This window comes from Eschscholzia californica, unplaced genomic scaffold, assembly GCF_041429995.1.
Source record: "Eschscholzia californica isolate CP2 unplaced genomic scaffold, dmEscCali1.0.p SCAF_4, whole genome shotgun sequence".
In the NCBI taxonomy this organism is placed as follows: Eukaryota; Viridiplantae; Streptophyta; class Magnoliopsida; order Ranunculales; family Papaveraceae; genus Eschscholzia; species Eschscholzia californica.
In genome coordinates this window covers 12,060,181-12,080,452 of record NW_028238461.1, presented here as the reverse complement: position 1 = coordinate 12,080,452, position 20,272 = coordinate 12,060,181, and the positions used below count along the sequence as shown (strand labels likewise).

The 20,272-nt window shown below is 36.3% G+C and overlaps 2 protein-coding genes across 2 annotated transcripts; one reads left to right on the top strand and one right to left on the bottom strand.

The window, feature by feature from the left end:
* Window positions 1-367: 367 nt before the first annotated feature.
* LOC147542753 (polyribonucleotide nucleotidyltransferase 2, mitochondrial-like) lies at window positions 368-11,728 on the top strand. Its single transcript, XM_086672993.1, has 16 exons — window positions 368-1,231; window positions 1,908-2,063; window positions 2,157-2,327; window positions 2,589-2,714; window positions 2,814-2,975; window positions 3,436-3,555; window positions 3,948-4,085; window positions 4,196-4,358; window positions 4,795-4,920; window positions 5,786-5,916; window positions 6,273-6,492; window positions 6,608-6,691; window positions 8,458-8,537; window positions 9,673-9,816; window positions 9,940-10,653; window positions 11,169-11,728. Exons 1-16 carry the CDS (start codon window positions 899-901, stop codon window positions 11,268-11,270), a joined length of 2,970 nt encoding a protein of 989 aa, XP_086529119.1. The 5' UTR covers window positions 368-898; the 3' UTR covers window positions 11,271-11,728.
* A 209-nt stretch (window positions 11,729-11,937) lies between these two features.
* Window positions 11,938-17,395, bottom strand: LOC147542752 (cysteine-rich receptor-like protein kinase 2). The gene is made up of 8 exons (XM_086672999.1): window positions 17,113-17,395; window positions 14,423-15,218; window positions 14,203-14,316; window positions 13,928-14,067; window positions 13,623-13,833; window positions 13,298-13,532; window positions 12,711-12,858; window positions 11,938-12,611 (listed from the first exon to the last, which is right to left on the bottom strand). The coding sequence occupies exons 2-8, from the start codon at window positions 15,177-15,179 to the stop codon at window positions 12,264-12,266; spliced, it is 1,953 nt and encodes a 650-aa protein (XP_086529125.1). The 5' UTR covers window positions 15,180-15,218; window positions 17,113-17,395; the 3' UTR covers window positions 11,938-12,263.
* Window positions 17,396-20,272: the final 2,877 nt, after the last annotated feature.

The following is a 20,272-nucleotide window of genomic DNA, read 5'->3' as shown; positions in this document are numbered from 1 at the left end:
ATATCGAATACGTTATACCTATTTCGTTCAATATTATCTGTTCCAGTACATTTTGAACTGTTTTCAAACAAAATATACATTCTACTATATTCAAACAAAAAATATAGTCTGCGCGGCTGAGCCATTCAAAGTTTTATTGGTGCCCGGCCAAGACAACTTTTAGAGGGGGGTTGTGATTAAAAGGGACACTATGATACATATAAAATAGATACACTAACTTTCTAAAATTTGATCTCCACAACAGTTCAAATCTTTGCTCACTAAATAAAGAGAATCTTGTAGTTAACCAAGTAACTAGTTGAGTAACTTGACTATTATAGAAAATTAGGTTACTATTTGAAATAGAGAACTCAAAGTATTAAAACGCAAAATCCATTAAAATAAAATTGAGGAAACGGACACGTAGTACGCGACAGCCCGGATAGCACCCAAATTTAAGCCCGATAAATTGGGCCGTCCTGATATTTTTGCTCAGTGTGGTTCGTCACAAGTTGTTACCGACGGAGCTCGCACGAATGGATTCCCACCCCTACTACCTCCTTGCTTTGAGTCTGAAGTTCATAGCTTAAAGTCTGAGGTCTTGAGTCTGAAGTCCGGAATCTGAAGTCTGAACGGTGGACATCAGATTCAGACCAAATAAGGGTTTAAGGTGACGTGAGAGGGTTTAAGGCTTAACTTTAAATCTGAACCGTTGGATGAAATAAAAGCCTCTGTGACCTTCTCTCATTCGCGCTCATCGTCTTTCATGGAGGCCGAACTCTTCTTCTTCACCGATCTTTTTACTCACTCTCTCTCCCCTTTCATATCAAAATCCTGATTATTTTCCCTAAACTCCGTCACCATCATAATCAACATAGGATTCTCCCTCTCTCTTTTTTTCTCTCATAGGGTTTTGGTCATGGCAGCTCTAGGAAGAAGATTTAACCCTTTCTTCTCATCAGTATCGATTATCCTTAAATACAGAAAGCTTGGATTACGTAATGTTTGTAGTAGCCTCCATGGATCCATTGAAGCTTCGACTTCCGAGTCTGAAATTCCTGTAGCGCGAAAAAAGGTTTTGGAATCATTTAAAGAAGAATTTGAGATAGGATCTCATGTGATTAGTTTTGAAACGGGGAAGATCGCTAGGTTTGCTAATGGTTCTGTTGTTATGGCTATGGAAGAAACTAAAGTCTTGTCAACTGTTGCTTCTTCTAAAGGAGATGGAACTGCTGACTTTTTACCACTAACTGTAAGTGTATTTCATCAAAAAGTTAGCATTTTGTTGTATGAATTAGTTTAGACTTAGGGTTTTAGGGTTCATTCATGTCTCCGTTTATGCAAAAAAAAAGTTCCCTTTTTGAATTTAGGTTATTCATTTCTGTTTGGTAAGCTGTATTTTGTACTGCATTTATTGGGTTTCTAGTCATTTATCCCAAGAAGATGAGTGATCTCTATAAAATTTGTGAGTTTCTGCAAGGAAATAGCTTTGGTAAATGTTGAGGTAAGGGTGTCGAAACATAGTACCGGCAATTGCTTTCTGCAATTTATTCCTAGGACCTGAAGCCCGTCTATGAGAAAAGTTAGTTATACATTATGAACTCATGTCCAAAAGAAAACTTATAACTATGGACTTGGGATGTCAGATACGGAGCCGAGTACTCGGATTTGGTTTACACATCATTCTTTGCTTAATTTAAGGTCCCTAATGTTCTTATTATGCTCAAATTTGCATCTTTTTATGTGCTTTCACCACGGGTTAGAATTGGCGTAAGAAGTCTGTATTTTTTGTAGCATGATTCAATGTGTTTTAATTTTGTTATCAGTCTCTTTTTATTTTCTTTTTTCCATTTCCAAGGCTATTTAAACGGCGAGGTGCTTTGATGATTTCAAGAGTGTTGTTCTTAATTCTTTTTTGCTTTTGAAAGGTTGATTATCAAGAAAAGCAATACGCTCAAGGGGTAATTCCTTCAACGTACATGAGGAGAGAAGGTGCTCCCAAAGAACGTGAACTTTTGTGTGGTCGTATTATTGATAGACCAATTCGGCCACTTTTTCCTGCAGGTTTCTACCATGAGGTCCAGGTGTGTTGTTGTTACCTACATTGTCTTCTTCTAGTATCAGGTGTATAACTTTTCTAGATGTTAAGATCTTTCATGGTTATTAACCGTTTATAGGTAATGGCAAGTGTTCTTTCTTCTGATGGGAAGCAAGATCCAGATGTAATGGCAGCTAATGCCACATCTGCCGCTCTTATGTTGTCAGATATTCCTTGGGGTGGCCCTATCGGGGTCATACGTATAGGAAGGATCTGCGGAAAATTAGTTATCAATCCTAGCATGGACGAGGTACTGCTCTAAATTTACCACCTTTTTTCATTTGCCTATACGAATATACACTATATGTACATGTCGAATGTCGTGACTTATTCCTGTTCTATATGTGCATTTTGTGGTCTAATATCACTATCAGTTTCTAGACTTAGTTTGATGTGCTCGCACAATGACATAACACAACACAACACGGACATACAATTTATTTATGTTTTGTTTGTTGAGGTTGCTTCCTCGTGTTACTTTTTGATGTCTTTTGGATTGGATATACTGCAGCTTAGCATAAGTGATCTCAACTTGATTTATGCCTGCACTCGAGATAAAACTTTAATGATAGACGTACAAGCGCGTGAAATTTCAGAGCGAGACCTAGACACAGCTTTACGGCTTGCACACTCTGAGGTGAGTCAAGACTCAAGAGACTCATATTAACTTCTTGTTGTTGTCTTTTATATCTTTCATTGACGGATTTGTATTAAGTTGGTGAAATTGATTATCTAGGCAGTAAATTATCTTGAACCCCAAATTAGATTGGCTGCCAAAGCTGGGAAACACAAGAAGGATTACAAATTAACCTTGGCAACAGAGAGGACACTTGAAAAAGTAAAGAGCTTGTCTGAAGGGCCGATCGAAGCTATTTTTACTGATCCGACATATGGGAAGGTGAAAATCTCTCTCTCTCTTCTTTTTGTTTCCTTCGAGATAACCTAGTTGGAATGTTTAGTTTACACATGTTCTGTCTTTCTTTTTTCCTTAAGTACTTACTTCAAAGGGGTATATTTTGTTTGCATGCAAATGGAACTGTTCTGTTGATGTTTTGCTTATGTTGCCGTGACAATTTCTGTTAAACTGATGGCGATAGGCATGTTTTATTTCTTGATAGGAGATGAGTAAAATAGTTGCAGCCAACTATTATGTTATTTTCTTTCTTAGTAAGAGACCAACATGATACTTAAATGTTCATAATTGGTTAGCTTGCTTCATTTGTCGTTATCTAGCTATTGGTGCAACAGTTTTTTTGGATAATTTACTTAATTTCCCACTTACTAGATGGTTTTTAGAAGTGTTTTATTTATTTTTCGTGTCATTAAGGAAATCTCATTTTTTTGTCATTTACATTCAGTTCGAACGTGGAGAAGCGTTGGATAAAATTACGCAGGATGTGAAAAAAGTTCTCCAAGAAGAAGAAGATGATGAGAGCTTAAAAGTTCTTCCAAAGACGGTAGACACAGTGAGAAAAAAGGCAAGTTTTTCCACAAAGATATACAAGTTCTGTTATTTCTTTTTCTCCATCTTTTCCTTTAAGGTCCTGTTATGGGTACATTCAGATTGACCAAAAGTATATGATTTGTAAATAACTAAAGATTAAAATATGTCAAAAGTAATTACTATGTTTTCGTTTAGGTACAGTTATGTTCTTGGTATTCTTCCTTTCCTTTATGACTCCAGTATAATTATTTCAGAGCAGTATACCTTAGATGTTAGTATCTCGAGCTACCTTTCATATCGCCTAGAGAAAGTATATGTGCATTTGGCTTTGTATGCAAGTTCTTATGCCTTCTCTCAGTTAAAACATTTTGCCTTTTGGTTTGATTGATGTAAGCGGTTGAACAAGATTTTATTTTCTCTTCTTAGGTTGTTCGCAGTAGGATTATTGAAAAAGGACTTCGGGTTGATGGAAGGCGTCTTGATGAAGTTAGGCCTATTTACTGTGAATCCGGTAACTTACCAATATTACATGGATCATCTATTTTTTCGCGAGGGGACACTCAGGTTAACCTTCTTTCTTTATTTCTTTTTCTGCTTCTTCGAAATCTGCAGAGGTCGTATTGAACTCAACCTATATCATTATATCAGTTGTCTTCTTGAAATTACAACTGCAGGTTCTGTGCACTGTGACACTTGGGGCACCAGGAGATGCTCAACGCTTGGATTCTTTGGTTGGTCCCCCCAGAAAACGCTTTATGCTTCACTACAGTTTTCCACCCTTCTCAATTAATGAAGTAGGCAAACGAGGTGGTTTGAATAGGCGTGAAGTTGGGCATGGTATGCTTTTTCTTTCTATTTCATGTTCAATCCATCATAGTAAAAAAAGCTGAAAATGCATGACCTATGGAAAAGAACACAATTAGTAAAAAATTGTATTGCTTCTTTCAGAATTAATTTTGAAAGATGACTTGCTATATATAGCCACGTGGGTAGTTATTGGTGAATGTGATTGAGCTACCTTGAAAATCAACCTCGTAATCTCAAGGACAAAACCACATTAATCATGTATTACTATTTAATAATGTGAAGTGTGTACATCATAGAAGCCAATTTCTACATAGCAACGGAAACAGTATTTTGTTTTGCTTGTTGAAATTAGTTTGAAAATATTTATCTGACGACAAGTTTATATTAAATGGTTGTTCGTTCCTAAAATGAGGTACATCTAATATCTAATTACTTTCTGTCCTTTGTTCTTGTCTTATGCTTGTAGGCACTCTAGCAGAGAAAGCTTTGCTTGCTGTCTTACCTCCTGAAGATGAATTCCCATATACAGTGCGTATCAATTCTGAAGTCATGGCTTCTGATGGCTCAACCTCTATGGCGACTGTTTGTGGAGGTATTGGTCTTCCCCTGTATTTTAAGTTTTAGTGTGTCATTACCAAAAAATCTTTTGAATAATTCAAGCTTTCTTAGGTGCTTAGGTTAAATTCTTATAAATGTTTTTACAGCAATTGTTCCATTTCAATTTTTACAGTAAACTGAAAAGAACCTGGGATACACTTAATTATTCGCTAACTAATATTTCTTTGCTTTCATGACTTGTTTTAAGTGACTTGCAATATGATTCTATGACTATATTGTCATCTGAGATAGATATATCATCATTTGGGACCTCAAATGTGGATGCTTCCACACATTATTAACGTAATATGGTATTCATGCATAGTTTGAAGGGAATTTTTGTATAAAAATGAGAGAGAACCTGTTATTATCAGGTAGAGAATTTAGTAGGATGAGAAATTGCGAACTTACGCAAAAGTGTAATAAATGTGAAATTGGATTCCTGTTGCCAATCCCACAAAAAGACATTCATTTGACTTCACTTAGCTTTTCAAAGAAAAGCTGTTGCCACTCCCAAGTTGACAAGGGTTAGATGAAAGATGATATGCCTGTCTAAGTAGTAAGATGGAGCAATAACCAGTAAGTAGTATGTGATTTGGATACAGATGAAGAAACTAGGAGTTTTCAGCATCTAATTAGAAAATTTATGTCATAGAAATAAAAGATGAAGAGAAAGTATTAACGGGTGAACAAGAGCTGTTAAAATCATCATACCATAGTAAATTTCGTATAGGCCAGCAGCTCCAGAACTTATCTGATTTCGTTATTTGCTTCTTTACAAAGAGTAAAATGACCAATCTCCGCATTTTAACGACTTTCCGTTTTGCTGAACATGCCTTATTCTGTGATGCTCTTTGCAGGAAGTATTGCTTTGATGGATGCTGGTATTCCATTAAGAGAACACGTGGCAGGTGTTTCAGTAGGGCTTATTACTGAAGTTGATCCATCCACAGGAACAATTAAGGATTACCGCATAGTGACAGATATATTAGTAAGTGCTTTGTCTTTGGCCATTGATCTTTTTCAATGGTGCTCTGTTGAGATGAAAAATAATCAATATATTTTCTGAAAGATTAAGACCTATTTTCAAAAGGAAGATGTCTGTTTTGTTGCTATAATGAACACCTTATGGGCAGAATGTCATCTGGCTCTGTAAGAACCTGACATGATGTTGTAGTCTTTTAGTTGTGTACAATTTGAGTACGTTCTTTGTTAATAGGAGAGCAAGTTATTTAGAAGAGTCCTTGTCATTTAGTTTCAGATGTTGTAGCTTTCAAAATCTAGGACTCCATTTTGTGGAAGCATTCACTTACTGATGATGTTTTCTGCCTGCCTTGTGGATTACAGGGTTTGGAAGACCATCTGGGGGATATGGACTTCAAAATTGCAGGCACCCGGAAGGGAGTAACTGCAATTCAATTGGATATAAAACCTGCTGGAATACCTTTGGATATTATATGCGAGTCATTAGAGCACGCACTGAAAGGTCGCCTTCAAATCCTTGATCACATGGAACAGGAGATCAGTGCTCCTCGTACTCAAGATGATAGGAATTCTCCACGATTAGGTGGGAAAGTTAGTTTTATTGTGGTTGTTACAATATCTATTAATGCCCACGAATATGGTTTATATATATGTTCTACTTGCAAATTAACTTGTGGATAACGTATGACTCTTCACAGTTAACCTGAAGTACAGCAATGACAACCTCCGACGGTTGATAGGACCTCAAGGTGCTCAACTAAGAAAAATTGAAGAAGAAACAGGTATTTTTAACCCTTTAATTTGGTCAGCTGTCATTTGTGGGCAATTTAAATTCTAATGAATGATCCATGCATCTATTTGATCTTGTAGTGTGAGTGACTGAGTCGTTTGCTGAATTATTGGAATGAATTTTTTGACTTAGTTGGTCCGTTGAGATTTCGTGGTTATAGACATTTAGATTCTTTACTGATATGTTTGTCTGATAATATCTCTTTGTAATCATGCATCTTAATACTCATTTTATTGCATCTGTTTTACATTTTCTTCTGGTTCTTCGCTTCTCTGGTTTAATTTTGTCTTCCTTTAATGTGTCGGCTAGACTTTGACCCTTTTTCTTTTTGAATATATATTTTTGTAATCTGTAGGAGATAAGAGGTTTGTTGCAATTAAAAGGTATAAATAATGTGGTTTTGTGAGCTTCAGGCCATTTCACTCGTTGGGCTTTAGGCCAGTAGGCCTGTTTGTTTCAAAATGTTTAATTTCGGCGGTTATTGTGCTTATCGCATCTTTGATGTATTTATGCCTTTGTCATGACTTTGTTAGTCACTTTCAAAAAAAGTGTGTAGAGACGATCCTAAATGTAGATGGTAGGATAAGAAAGGCATTCAGTCTAAATTTGTCTACAAGTCAGTAATATTTCCATGAAATATTTCAGTTAGTCTGGGAATAGTATATGATTATAAAAATAATAGAAATCTTGTTAAAGCATTGACTATTATGGGATAATTTTTAGGTAACAATAAGCCAAAATTAATAGAAGCATGTGAACCACGTTTCTCTTTCTTCTGTGTCCAAATTAACATTGTTACGAAATGACTAAAATTCGGCCGACATACGGACTAAGTAGAGGTCATGTCAGTTACTCTAAAAGCGGAGTATCTCAAATACTGGTTGAAGTTTGAACTTAGTAAAATGAGGATGAGACTGCATATATTTTTATAGCCAACATGTTTACTTCTCCAGTTCTCATGTTGGGAGAACTATATGATTGGTATTCCAAAACAAATGTACTGTTTAATTGGAGTATGTTCTCGAAAAGTACTTATCTACTTGTTTCTCTTGCGATCCCTATTGCTGGTTTTCCAGCAGAAGTGTGCCCAGTAGAGGCAACTTTGGATGGAGGGATTTCTTCTGGTTGAAAGCTTTCATTTAATTGTTTTTGGTAGTTTGCATTCCCTTTTTTTTGCTCAAGAATGTGTATCTTCTCAAAACGCATTTAAGATGTTTCCAACTTTCTTGGTGAATTTAGTCTCATTGTCTTATTTGATGTAAAGGGCTATGTACTGAATGTTGCAGTCTAGTATTTCAGACCACGAATGTATAAAAAGACGTTTTGCCGCCTCAAGGCAGTTTGTTCCGAAAGAGCAAAGCACCCCCTTGAGGCATCTGTCTCGTTTCGTAAAAGGTGTACACGAATTGTTTAAGAAGAAAAAATTATACCAAATTTGTATAAAAGATAACATAATATAGTGTCTTTGAACTTCTCTACAATAATATAGAAGAGTTAAGTGTTTAGCAAACAAGAAATATAAATGATGTTACTTCATATTTTGCATAAACTTAATCAATGCTTGTAGGTTTTTATTTCTTTCTGTAGATGTGTATGCCTCTGCTCGAACAGACCAAATTGCCTTGAAGCATACACATATACTGAATTTCAATACATTGCAGACCGTACTCTATACCTTTTAATTCACTGAGCTAATTGTGTTCCTGGAACATTTAATAATTAATGCTTAAGTTGTTCTTCGGTATATTTGTCATTTAGGTGCACGACTTTCTGTGAGTGATGGGACACTCACTATGCTTGCCAAGAATCAAACAATTATGGAAAAAGCACAAGAGAAGGTAATTCATTGGTTGATCAATTTCTATTCTAAAATTTTATTGGTTTCGATGATTATTGAGTTGAATTCTGGAATATCCGAATTCGGCAACAATATTATCCGGTGAGGGTACCCGAATTTGAATTCAATTTCAATATCTTTTAGGGTCCGTTTGGTACATGTGAAAACATTTGGATGTAATAACCATTTTGTTTCTTGTGGGGAAGAAAACCATTTTTTTCATATCAAAACTCAATTTTAACTGTTTGGTAGGTGTGTGAGATAATATGATGGAAATTTCTAAAGGCACCACGAGTTATTACTGTTGGGCCCGTTTTAAACTTGGAGGGGGCACCGACGACGATACAGTAGGCCGCTTTTAGACCATCTTAAGTTAAGTCTTCAACAGTCTCTTCCAATCTCATCCATTCGACTAAATTAGGGTTCAAAGCGGTTTGGGGGTCTAGAGGGGAGACGATTTGGGAATCTACAAATCCATCAACTGGACCAACATCAATCTTTGGAACAACAAAACGATCCTATGAGTAACCGAGTAACATTACATTGATCTTCATCATTCAAGTAATCTTCAGCATTCATGAAATCTTGCCATTGACGTTGAGATTCTTCCCATCAATCTTTGGAGACAACAAAACAATCCTATTAGTTAGATTAAATCTTTATGACTGTTTTCAAGATACCTTTTATCCCATTCTTAAATTTCATGACCACATTTCTTGTCAGCTATAAGTGGATCAAATGGGATTTAAGGTTATGGTTTTTATTAGATGTTGAAAGAGAGAAAGCTGAGTGGATTTTGAGACTGACGGTTTCTTATGATTTAATGGAGTTCGAATTATCTGATTCAAATCGAATTTTTAGATACCCATTGAAAGCCTTAGTTTTGGACTCTTGGTTGCATCTTCCCGAAACTACCTGGTTTCAAAAGTGTTCGGGAAAATGTGAAAGACTAGCAGCTAAGAGGCAAAGTATACTAAGATAATGTTCTTTCCTGCTGCAATGACAAATTATCTTCTCATCTTTACCAGTGGCCGGGCTTTTAACATACTAGTCCTTTGTTTTGGCTATCTCATTTCTGAAGAAGTAAATGCAGTTATTTTATGATTATCTCCATGTGATAATCCCTTTTCTTTCAGGTTGATTTTATTCTTGGAAGAGAGATTGAAGTTGGAGGAATTTATAAAGGTGTTGTGTCCTCAGTAAAGGAGTATGGTGCTTTTGTGGAATTCAATGGAGGCCAACAAGGGTTATTACATATATCGGAGTTGTCACATGATCAGGTAAGAAAGTAGTTTCTGTTTGGATAGATGTCCTAATTTAAGTTAACAATAACTTCAAATGAGGTTTCTTTCTTCGCTTCATCCTTAATGACCTCTTCTCATTTTCTCGGTGTTCTTTTTCAGGTCCCTCGAGTTACTGATGTAGTATCTGTTGGCCAACAGCTTACATTAATGTGCATCGGCCAAGATGTCAGGGGTAATATAAAACTGTCACTCAAGGCAACATTACCTCGAAAGGAAATGAAGAATGTGGTTCTTGAAGATTCTTCTGCCCCTGCAAAACAACCACCTAGTGTCTGGGCAGCTGTTGAAGACGTGCCCATTTGCGACGGAAGCACACATTCTACTCCAGAGGAGTCGCCAATAAGCAATGATCAAAATCAAGAAGTTTCTTCCTTGTTATCACCGTCAATTGTAATTCGGCCTGCTGCGGAGTGTGACGAATATGAAATTTCTTCTGCAGTAGATAAAAATGCGAAACAGAAAAATGAGAAGAGTTTTACGACGTACAGAAGTCAAGTGTATTCTTCACGGTCCAGTTCTGGATCGGATTCCGAGTCAGAAACATTCCCATCTCTTCAAAATGGGGGACTTCATTCTCAATCGTCTAATAATGGTTTGTCCTCCCATAAAAAACCTGGCAATAATAAAGCTGTTTCACGTAAAAAGAAAGAGAAGGAAGGTGTAAATGATAGGATGAAAGCTGGAGGTGAAACTGGCATTAGTGCGAAGTCATTGAGACTAGGAGACAAGCTTGAAGCCAAGGTTTACCAAATACGTACACACGGGCTAATCCTTGATTTGGGTGGTGGACTCCGTGGAATGTATCGATTTGGCGTGAGTGTTATTGGGATTTGCCCACTCTCTCTTCTATCTCTGTTATTGCATCATTCAATTTTCGTTGGATCCTGAAGTTCATTTGGTGCTTACTTTTCATGCATGTGAAAATTAAAAATTTCTATATCTAACTGCTACATATATACGTGTGTGTGTATGTATGTTTATACATATGTATGTGTATAAAATGATTATACATGTTTGTGCACACACATATGCATTTTCTTGACATGGTTAGAACCTTGATGTTCGAAATTGTTAAGGTCTCAGATCTAGGCAGTACATCTCTGATAACGAGCAAGGACAATAGGTTTTAGGAACTTTTAACACCAAGAACTCATTCACATATGATATGCTATATAACTATTCCCAGTTTATTGCAAGTTGTGACTAGTTTCACTATGACCTGAATATATACAATTAAAAAGTTCATTCATGTGTTTCTCTACAAGTGATTATCATGTAACGTCAGCAGTCGATTTATCAATTTAAATATTTCTTTCTTCCGTGTGCAGTCGGATGCAAGGAGGGACTTTGAGGTAGGCGATCAGTTGCAAGTCCAATGTACAAGTTTCTCTAGCAAGGGAATTCCAGTGATGTCCTCATTAGAAGACTGAGTAACTGGCATAATTGGGAACCCATCCATCTCAATCGGCAGAGACATCATTTTCAGATTAAAATCTAGATTCATTACAGAGGGAGATAAATACCACATATTGCCAAAGTTTTGCTGAATCAAGCACACTATGTTTATAAAACATGATGAGCCATGGAAAGATGTTTTGCGAATTTACTGAAATCGGTAGATACATAATCTTATTAGTGACTTTGTTTGTGAGATTAGTTTTAGAAGCGGAGTTCCAATTTTTGTAGGTGTTTTAGATTTGCTTCATACTTCGGTGTTGGAGATGTACACTTAGCTGGCATTTGACATCTTTGTGTCGAGCAGTTCTGTCGCGTACTTTCAATTTTCTATGTCAAATAAAACTGCTGGTACAACTGTGCACTAACAATACTTTTATGGAACTCGACATTTTTAATTATTATTTATGAAGCAATTTCTCTCTCCTTTTCATATCTGGCTTAATTATTTTATATCATTCGGATTGATTTTCTGTTGATTAGTTTTCAGTTCAGTGTTACTTCTGCAGCGAAAGCAAGTATAATGGTCAGATGGTTTGTTTCTGTCAATATAAGTTGCTGTTACAGCCTTTGTGATTGCACATTTGTTTGTGTGTTTTCTACATTATCGTCGTGGTTTCTTGTGCTAGTAAAGGAAAGAAATTGAAAGACGTAATGACTTGATATTATAGAAGAAGCATACAATAATTTCATAATAACATTTACATATCTCACGTCTCACTGTTATACACTAATTTTATCATCTGAAAGAAAATTATTTGAAGAATAAGCTTCCAAGAACTACATAACTGTATGAAATTGTATTCTAGTTATCAATCGACTCAAACGTGGAACGATTCTGTCATATATATATATATATATATATATATATATATATATATTTTTTTTGTTACTCACGTTTTTCCGAATATGTATAAACAACAGGCTGAAGTTATCATGTGTGATCTCGATATATCTAACTTTCGAGATTATCTGGGGTAGAAGGAGCCATTGGAAACTGTGGCATTTGAAACGCATGAATCGGTATTGAATGGGTAGTTTGGGTTTTCGCAGGTATCATTGAGTTCCAGTGTCCTTTCGTCCATGAAAGGCGGGTTTGCAGGTGTTGGCAGGATTTCAATCTGGTTAGACATCATCATCTCGAGGGCTGTGGACATGGAAGGTCTCAATGAAGGTACTTCTTGAGTGCATAGAAGTCCCACTTGCACAACCCTCAATATTTTCTGCTTGATGTCTCTGTTGTTATCATTGATTTGTGAGGTTAGATTTGGATCAATAAGTTCTTCCATTTTCCCCATCTGAAAATGCTTCCAAACCTGTCTCACCGAAATTTCACAATAATAAAAGGGAATTAGAGATGAGAATAACCTACGCTAGAAGAAATGGCGATCATGATGAAAAGAGGGGAAACATACAGATGTGACGAGACTTTCGTAGTCGGTGGGTTTTGTTACGGTGTTTTGTTTTCCGGTTACAATCTCTATCAGGAGCACCCCGAAGCTATAAACATCTACCTTTTCTGTTAACTGCCCATGAGCTAAGTACTCTGGAGCCATATATCCTCTGCAAAATCCACAACAAGACCTTGAATGTTTAAGATTATGAATATGTTTGTTAAACTTCAGTTGTTTAATCGAGTTTGAGCCGCGTTTAGGCTAATGGTATACTGTGCCGTCAGCAAGTGCTCGGCTTTTGGATCCTAGGCGAGATGCTTGTTCTTGGGGTGTGCGATCCCTTTCGGGTGGGCTTGTGGGCACTCATGCCAAAAACAAAATTAGGACCAAGTTGTGGCGCCGAAGAGCATCTCCAATGCAAGACTCAAGAAAAGAATGTTGCATTGGAGATGCTCTAACGGAGAGCGATATTGCACCGATCGTATGGGTTAGATCTTCTCAGGAACTGAGTTATGTATATACATGGATAACGGATGTTGGTAAAGCTAAGCCGTTTCCCGAAATGGTGAAGAAAGCTCTTTAAGTGTAGTTGGAGAAGGAATACTTACAGAGTTCCTGCAATGGCAGTGCTAATGTGGCTCTTGTCTTCTTGAAAAGACCTAGCTAGACCAAAATCCGCGATCTTAGCTCGAAGCTTTGAATCCAACAAGATGTTGCTTGATTTTATGTCTCTGTGAATGATTCTAATCTTTGAGTTCTCATGAAGATAAACCAAACCTTCTGCTGTTCCAATAATTATGTCAAATCTCTTCTCCCAACTTAGTGTGCTTCCTCTAGTTGGATCTATCAAATTTTCAATAACACAATTAGAACTCCATTATCAAGTAATTATACAACGGATTAACGAACATGAAATGGGTTAATCCAAATTACCGAAAAGAAAGCGATCGAGACTCTTATTTGGTAAGAATTCATAGACAAGAAGGCTTTCAGGTCCTGAACAACTGCAACCCAACAATCTCACAAGATTCTTATGCTCCACACTACTGATTATATTAACTTCATTGTAGAAATCCGCTGCTCGATGTTTATTGTTAAAGAAAAGTCTTTTCACGGCGATCTCCCTTCCATCAGCCAAAACTCCCTGTCATGAATATCGAACGACAATAAGAAATTCTATATTTCGAAAACTAGTTCTGTGCTATCTCAAACATAGTAATATTATCGACTCAAAATACCTTGTAAACTGTACCAAACCCTCCTTGACCAAGTTTGTTAGCATTGTCAAAAGATCCAGTAGCTTTCTCAAGTGTCGAATACTTGAAATTTAGGCTACTATTGACAAGAGTTTTCACCATTTTACGAGTATCATCTGAACCTGAAAACAATTGAAGAGCAATTGAAGTTTTAAGGGTAAAGTTTAGTTACAGAGTGAACAATTGGAACTACAAATGGCAGAAACTCGATGAGTATAGAAACATAGTAAACAATATTCGATATCACAAGTTTTTACCTCGTCGTTTCTTTTCTATTCTTCGGGTCTTCCATATGTAAACTCCTATGACTATTCCAACCGATATAACAGCCAAAGAACTTAAAACCGCGATTATCACTACCACTATGCTTGCTGCAAAATCATTATGAAAAACTCGTATCAAGTCATATGTTGCAGAAATTGAATTTTGCTTTCATAATATGATCTAAAAGCAGAGAATAGTAGTCAAAATTAGTACCTTTTGAACCTTCATTTCTCTGCTCCTTGTTCAAAAAATCTGTGTCTGAGTATCTCATGAAACAACCAGTATTGAGTACTCGTCCCTCTGACCACGGCAAGCAACCGATAATCGAGGAAGTCGCATTATCCAAGCAGGCTTTACAAGCGCTTGAATTCAATATTTTCCAACAATCAGCAAGAACATAAACAGTTTCATTTCCTAAATTTGAAACTTTTACTTCACCTTTTGCATAACCTCCATTTCTTGTTGCAGCTAGAGCAGTATCTAGCAAAGACTTCCTTGCTGTTTCCTGGAAACTAGTCCCTTTTCGAGTTGAATTCCCACAAACGGACTTATCGTTAGGACCCGTAAACTCATCAAAGAAACTATAGTTCTCGGAACGCATAAAGCATCCATCGAGGTAGACTCGTCCTCCATTATTCGGGTAACATTGTGGAAGAACAGTACGAGCTTCCGCGTAACATAAGACACAATCGAATAATGAAAGATCACCATAACATTGAGCATAGGCATAATTAGCATTGGGTCCTGAACCAACTACTGCTTGTCCATAGCCTTTAGCTTGCATTTGGTTACCGATATTTGTCATGGCACTGATGAAATTGGGGACATATATGGTTGTGTTTTGTTCTAGTACAGTTGAGCATTTGATTTCCACAGTCTTAGTTCTTGGGTCACTTAAACTAGTTCCTACTAGTATAGATAAGAACACGAAGAAGACAAGAAACATAGGTGAAAGTAGAACTTTCTTCATTTCTGATATCTGGGTATTTTGATTTTTGAGCTTAATTGCCTGTTTGAGATAGAAAGCTATTATATCAGATAACAATGGCGAAAAAAAAAGAATGAACTAATGTGCAACTATGACAAGATCAAAATTGTGATATCTAGGTTTGTTTTTTTTTTTTTTTTGTTAAGAGATAACTAGGTTTGTTAATCATACTCAAATGCAAATCCAACCCTAGGTAACTATTTAGAGAGCACAACTCAATATAAATTTTCAAACTTATTCATCCAAAGCACTCGAAAGATGTGCACTTATAATATATAAAGATAAAATACGTACTACCGTCTGTAGACCATTGACAACCAATGTTTGTTTGTCATGTACGACCTTAGGATTTTAGAAGCTTATATTATAAAGGGATATATGCTATATCATCTGACGGTACATAACGATGCACCAATAGTCAACGATATATATATATATATATATACATATATACAAACACACGTTATTTAAGAAAGATCACACTCATAAGTGGGATGACTCCCCTCCAAGACCAAGAGGGTAATGTAACATAATAAACCCTTTTTTTCAAACCCTAGGAAGGTTGCTATCCATGGCTATTGTTTATGAATTTATCTTTATGTTGGATGTTGGATCTTTACATTAAAAATCTAAGTCAAAAAGGTAAAGATATTGTTAGAATTATATATAAGATTGTGCATAAATATGTGTAGTATATATGGATTAAAATTTTATAATTGTAATGACATTTTTTTCAACATAAGGGTGGAAAACAAGGAAGTTCAACAACTCTACTAAATTCTACATCTTTTACTCTTTATTGAAAAAAAAAATTCTTCTACGATTTTTCTCAAGTAATCAACTAATTTTTTTTATTACTTACGGATAACGTTATCTTTTGAAATTGTGAACCTTACCGTCTTGCTTTGTGTTTCATAACATTTTTTTTATTTTCAAGTCTCATTATACTACAATGGGGTTTATACGAGTGTTGTCACTTTGTACTTAATGTATGAATTTGAGAAAATATACTATGAAAATTCGTTATTTTATACATAGCTAAAACTACTAAAGCATAAATGAGATGTGTAACCGGAAAATTTACACATACCAAATTAACATAAAAACTTGATTTTTCATATTTTCAAGAAAAATAAACAATTGAGTTGTGTAGTCACTTCTAGTTGTCAAATCTATCAACAAAGAGCAACATTTGATGCTCGAAAAATTAGGAAGATGGGAGAAGAAAACATTGTCGTCACGATAAATGCTACAACAGTCCATCCTTTTAATATTTGCGACAAATATTATAAAATATAACAGTCACTTAAATAACAGCTTAAAATCGCCTACAGTAAGTTGCGACACCCGTTATAGCAACCCCATCACAAAAAAAATCCATATTAGACAGTAGTAGTACACGATTATTATTGAGTAGAAGCTATTTGAAAATACCAACATTCGTAACCAATGTGGAAAAACATTTTTGATAATGGAGTAGCATCTTTTTTGAGAAATCGACTACGTTCTACGTTAATCGTTACAGGGCATTGGTACATCGGATTTAGACTTCCATTGGATCGAAATTAAGACCTCTGCCTTGTAGAGACCTGCACTAACCAACTGGTCTACTAGTTGTTGGCATTTATAACATTTGACCAATGCCATACCATACCACCTAGAAATTGCATTATTGGGTAGACAAACGTGACAACCAATACCTCAATTAAAAAAAGTCCAAGTAATCAAGGTGTAACTAAAACATCAAACTTGGTCATTTGCTTTTGGATTCAAATCAAAGAACAACAAAAAAAATCAATCTAATCTATAGATTAATTCATGAAGTTAAGCTGTTAAACTGATTTCAAATTCCTAATTTTGATAGAAAAAGAAATCCAAAACTTGGGTAGAATTGATAATTAATTGATGATCATACCTGTTTTTGAAGTCGTTGATTGAATCAGTAATCAAACTATAGCTAAAATCATGGAAAGTGAAACAGAGGAAAACAGTGGAATTTCTCTCTCTAGTTTTTTTTTTCTGTATCTTGTGTTATGAAGAAGAAGATGATGAAAGGAAGTCTGCTAGAAATAGCCCTCCCCCTCTACCCCAACTACTTGACTTCATTGACGGAAATGAGGAAAAAGTTAAATACCGCGTGTTGATTTTATTGACTTTTTAGACTGTGGAAAAATATTTCATCATCAAATTATTCTGACGTATTGACTCTGTCCTCTTGTCTTCAATTTAATAAGAGAGATGTTATAGGTAATGCTGGAAGTTGTTATATACAATCTCGCTAAACGCAGTCTCTAGTTTGGTTAAACTGTGTTTAAGAGGCAATGCATCAACCAAAGTTTGACCTAATAGCGCCTATCGTCGTTACGTCGTTGTTGTTCGCCGACCAACGACTTTAGTTATTTTCTCTCTCTCTCTCTCTTCTTTCTTCTCCATCTTCTTCTTCCCTCTCATCTTTCTCTATTGCCAACGAAGGGGAGGACCCCCCTTTGCCGGATATAAGAGAGGAAAGAATAAGGAGAATGAAGGACGAGAAGTGATGTAGATTTCGGCGGAAGCGTAAAACTATTAGAATCCATTAAATAAACTAACAAGAAAAACGATAATCAAATAACGATAAACTGAAATAAATATAAAAGAAGTTGCAATCAAGGGTTTTTGTAATTCAATTCAATGATCAGCAAGATAGACCGGACTTCTCTTATATAGAGACTAGACTTTCCTAGATAAACTCGAATACGGAAATAAGATAACTACTATAGATTATGTCCTTGATTGTTAGGACTCTAAACATGGAAATCTAAATAATAAACGGGAAACTATTCTAATTCGGAAATCTGGCCATTAGGCCCAATAGTTCACTGGTCGAGAGGCCCACTCGATGGATGGTCTCCATCATACTCCCCCGCTGTGGAACAACTTGCCCTCAAGTTGGTTTCATCGTAAAAGGGTCCATCCGGATAAAATGGGTAGATATCGGCGACATTGAAGGTGTTGGAAATGTAGAAATCCAGGAGAAGATCAATAACATTCGCATTGTCGGTAATTGTGGTGAGGATTTTGAAAGGACCACACTGCCTCTGACTGAATTTCTTGAACTGGCCGACTGGAGTTCGTTGCTTGGAAATAACTAAATCTCCAACTTCGAAATCTTTAGAGAAAGTTCTTCCCGGACCTATCAAAAAAGAAAAGATTGGTGGTACCACAAACAATGACTTCACCAAGGCAATCCTTAGTTTCCACTTTGCGCTAGAATTATTGGAAATTTGAAGAAGACAAATAAGGACCATAGTACCAAATATATTCGGACTCGTACGATGCCAAGATATTTGCAAAAGCATTAGTAGTGTATAAGAGTGCAAGAAATTGCGACATCTTCCATCATCTTTTAATTTGATGAAGAAGACCATAAACACCACATAATACTCAACAGAAAAATCAACCTTCAATTTCTTAGCCGATACATCACAAAAGTTTAGCTTTGTAGTGGAAGAATGTTGTGTAACAAGAACCAATGTCCTATTGACTTCGTCGTTGAATAGAAACCATCGAGTAGGTGAAAATACTGGGAGGGGTATTATATCGAGCACGTGATGGGCTTCATCCGCTTGATTCCATGAAGAAAACCACGAACTTGTAAATTGTTTTTGCAGCTTGAATTGTTCAATTGCCTTAATGATTACCTGAATTTGTGCCTTTAGACCACATATGTATGCATAAGACTCTAATAGAGTTGTGTCCACCTTCATAACGGATACCACAACTTTGTCTTTTAGGTTGATGAAAGAACCCACATCTCTCCGAATGAAACAATTGGCCTCGAAAGCGTTGGACCACGTTATTACTTGAACGATCTTCCCACGTTCATCTTCGTGATGATAATAAACCGAGACTCCGTCGTAGATATGCAAGGACGTAATGAAGTTAGCCAAATCAACACATAAAATCACGATTGCACTTGAAATACTTAATGTGTCAAGAACTAGTGTCCTATGGACTTCTTCACTGAACATAACCAATCGAGTATGTGAAAACCCTTTAAGGGACGTTGTATCATATACGTGATGTACGTAGTCCCATTGGTTCCGTGAATAAAACCAAAAACTAGTGATTATTTCTAGATTATGAGGAGATAAACCCAATGATGACACAATTGGACATGGAAGAATTTTTTGAATCGAAGCAACTAATCCATCTTCCATTGCTATCTTCTCTCTTTCCTCATTCATCTTCAACCTTTCTAAGAATGAACTTGCATTCCTTACTGTTGCACCCATTTGTTTCAATCTCTTTTCTTGTTGTGTACTCAATGCGGTATTGGATTCGAGAAATTCAGCTCCCACTTCAAGGACAAAGTACTGCTTATTACTTTTTGCATCTTCAATATCATCTTCAAGAAGGGCCATTCTACAAATTTGGGAAGATTGTGTAACTACAGTAGCAGAGGAATAATCATCTTCAATGTTCATAACAAAATCAGAGGTAGTATTCTTCAACGAACCCCTTGAACCTGATTCATGTTCTACAAGATCTTTGTTACGAGCTAATGAGTCTTGCAATGAACTACTTGGCACATCTTCAGTTCTCAATGTGTTCTCTTCACATGATTGAAGCTCGTCACTCTTGCCGGGTACACAAGAACCATCAGCTACTTGTTGAATTTCCTGTATACTATCAAGGAGAGCCTCACTATAACTATCTGACATGACTGTCTCTTCATGTATTGTAGAGTTTGATGTTGAATATGAGCTCTCGAGTAACCCAGAAAATAGCATCTCTTGATTGCTTGATGAGGGGCTCTCTTCATTATCTTCGAACACCTGATCGGTATCATCTCTGTCAACAATAATTGTAGCTGACAAAACATCTATAGGCTCATCAAGACATGTAGAATCAGTACAAGGAGCACCACTACAACAATTTTTACTTGCTGCAGTTTTGGGTGTCAAGGGAGTGCTTGTTGCTTCGTCACTTCCTCCAACTGATGGGTTTTTTAAATCCTCGATTTCACGGGAAGGGTCTGGGGCGTTTAATGTACTGCTGCCAGAGATAGGATGATCATATGTACTGCTATTTAA

Coding starts and splice junctions, on each gene's coding strand:
- LOC147542753 (XM_086672993.1), top strand. CDS start 899: ATGGCAGCTCTAGGAAGAAGATTTAACCCTTTCTTCTCATCAGTATCG. Junction 6,493..6,607: donor TAGGAATTCTCCACGATTAG/GTGGGAAAGTTA, acceptor GACTCTTCACAG/TTAACCTGAAGTACAGCAAT. Junction 6,692..8,457: donor AAAAATTGAAGAAGAAACAG/GTATTTTTAACC, acceptor TTTGTCATTTAG/GTGCACGACTTTCTGTGAGT.
- LOC147542752 (XM_086672999.1), bottom strand. CDS start 15,179: ATGAAGAAAGTTCTACTTTCACCTATGTTTCTTGTCTTCTTCGTGTTC. Junction 13,533..13,622: donor TCTCGATCGCTTTCTTTTCG/GTAATTTGGATT, acceptor AAAATTTGATAG/ATCCAACTAGAGGAAGCACA. Junction 12,859..13,297: donor ACTGCCATTGCAGGAACTCT/GTAAGTATTCCT, acceptor TGGATTTTGCAG/AGGATATATGGCTCCAGAGT.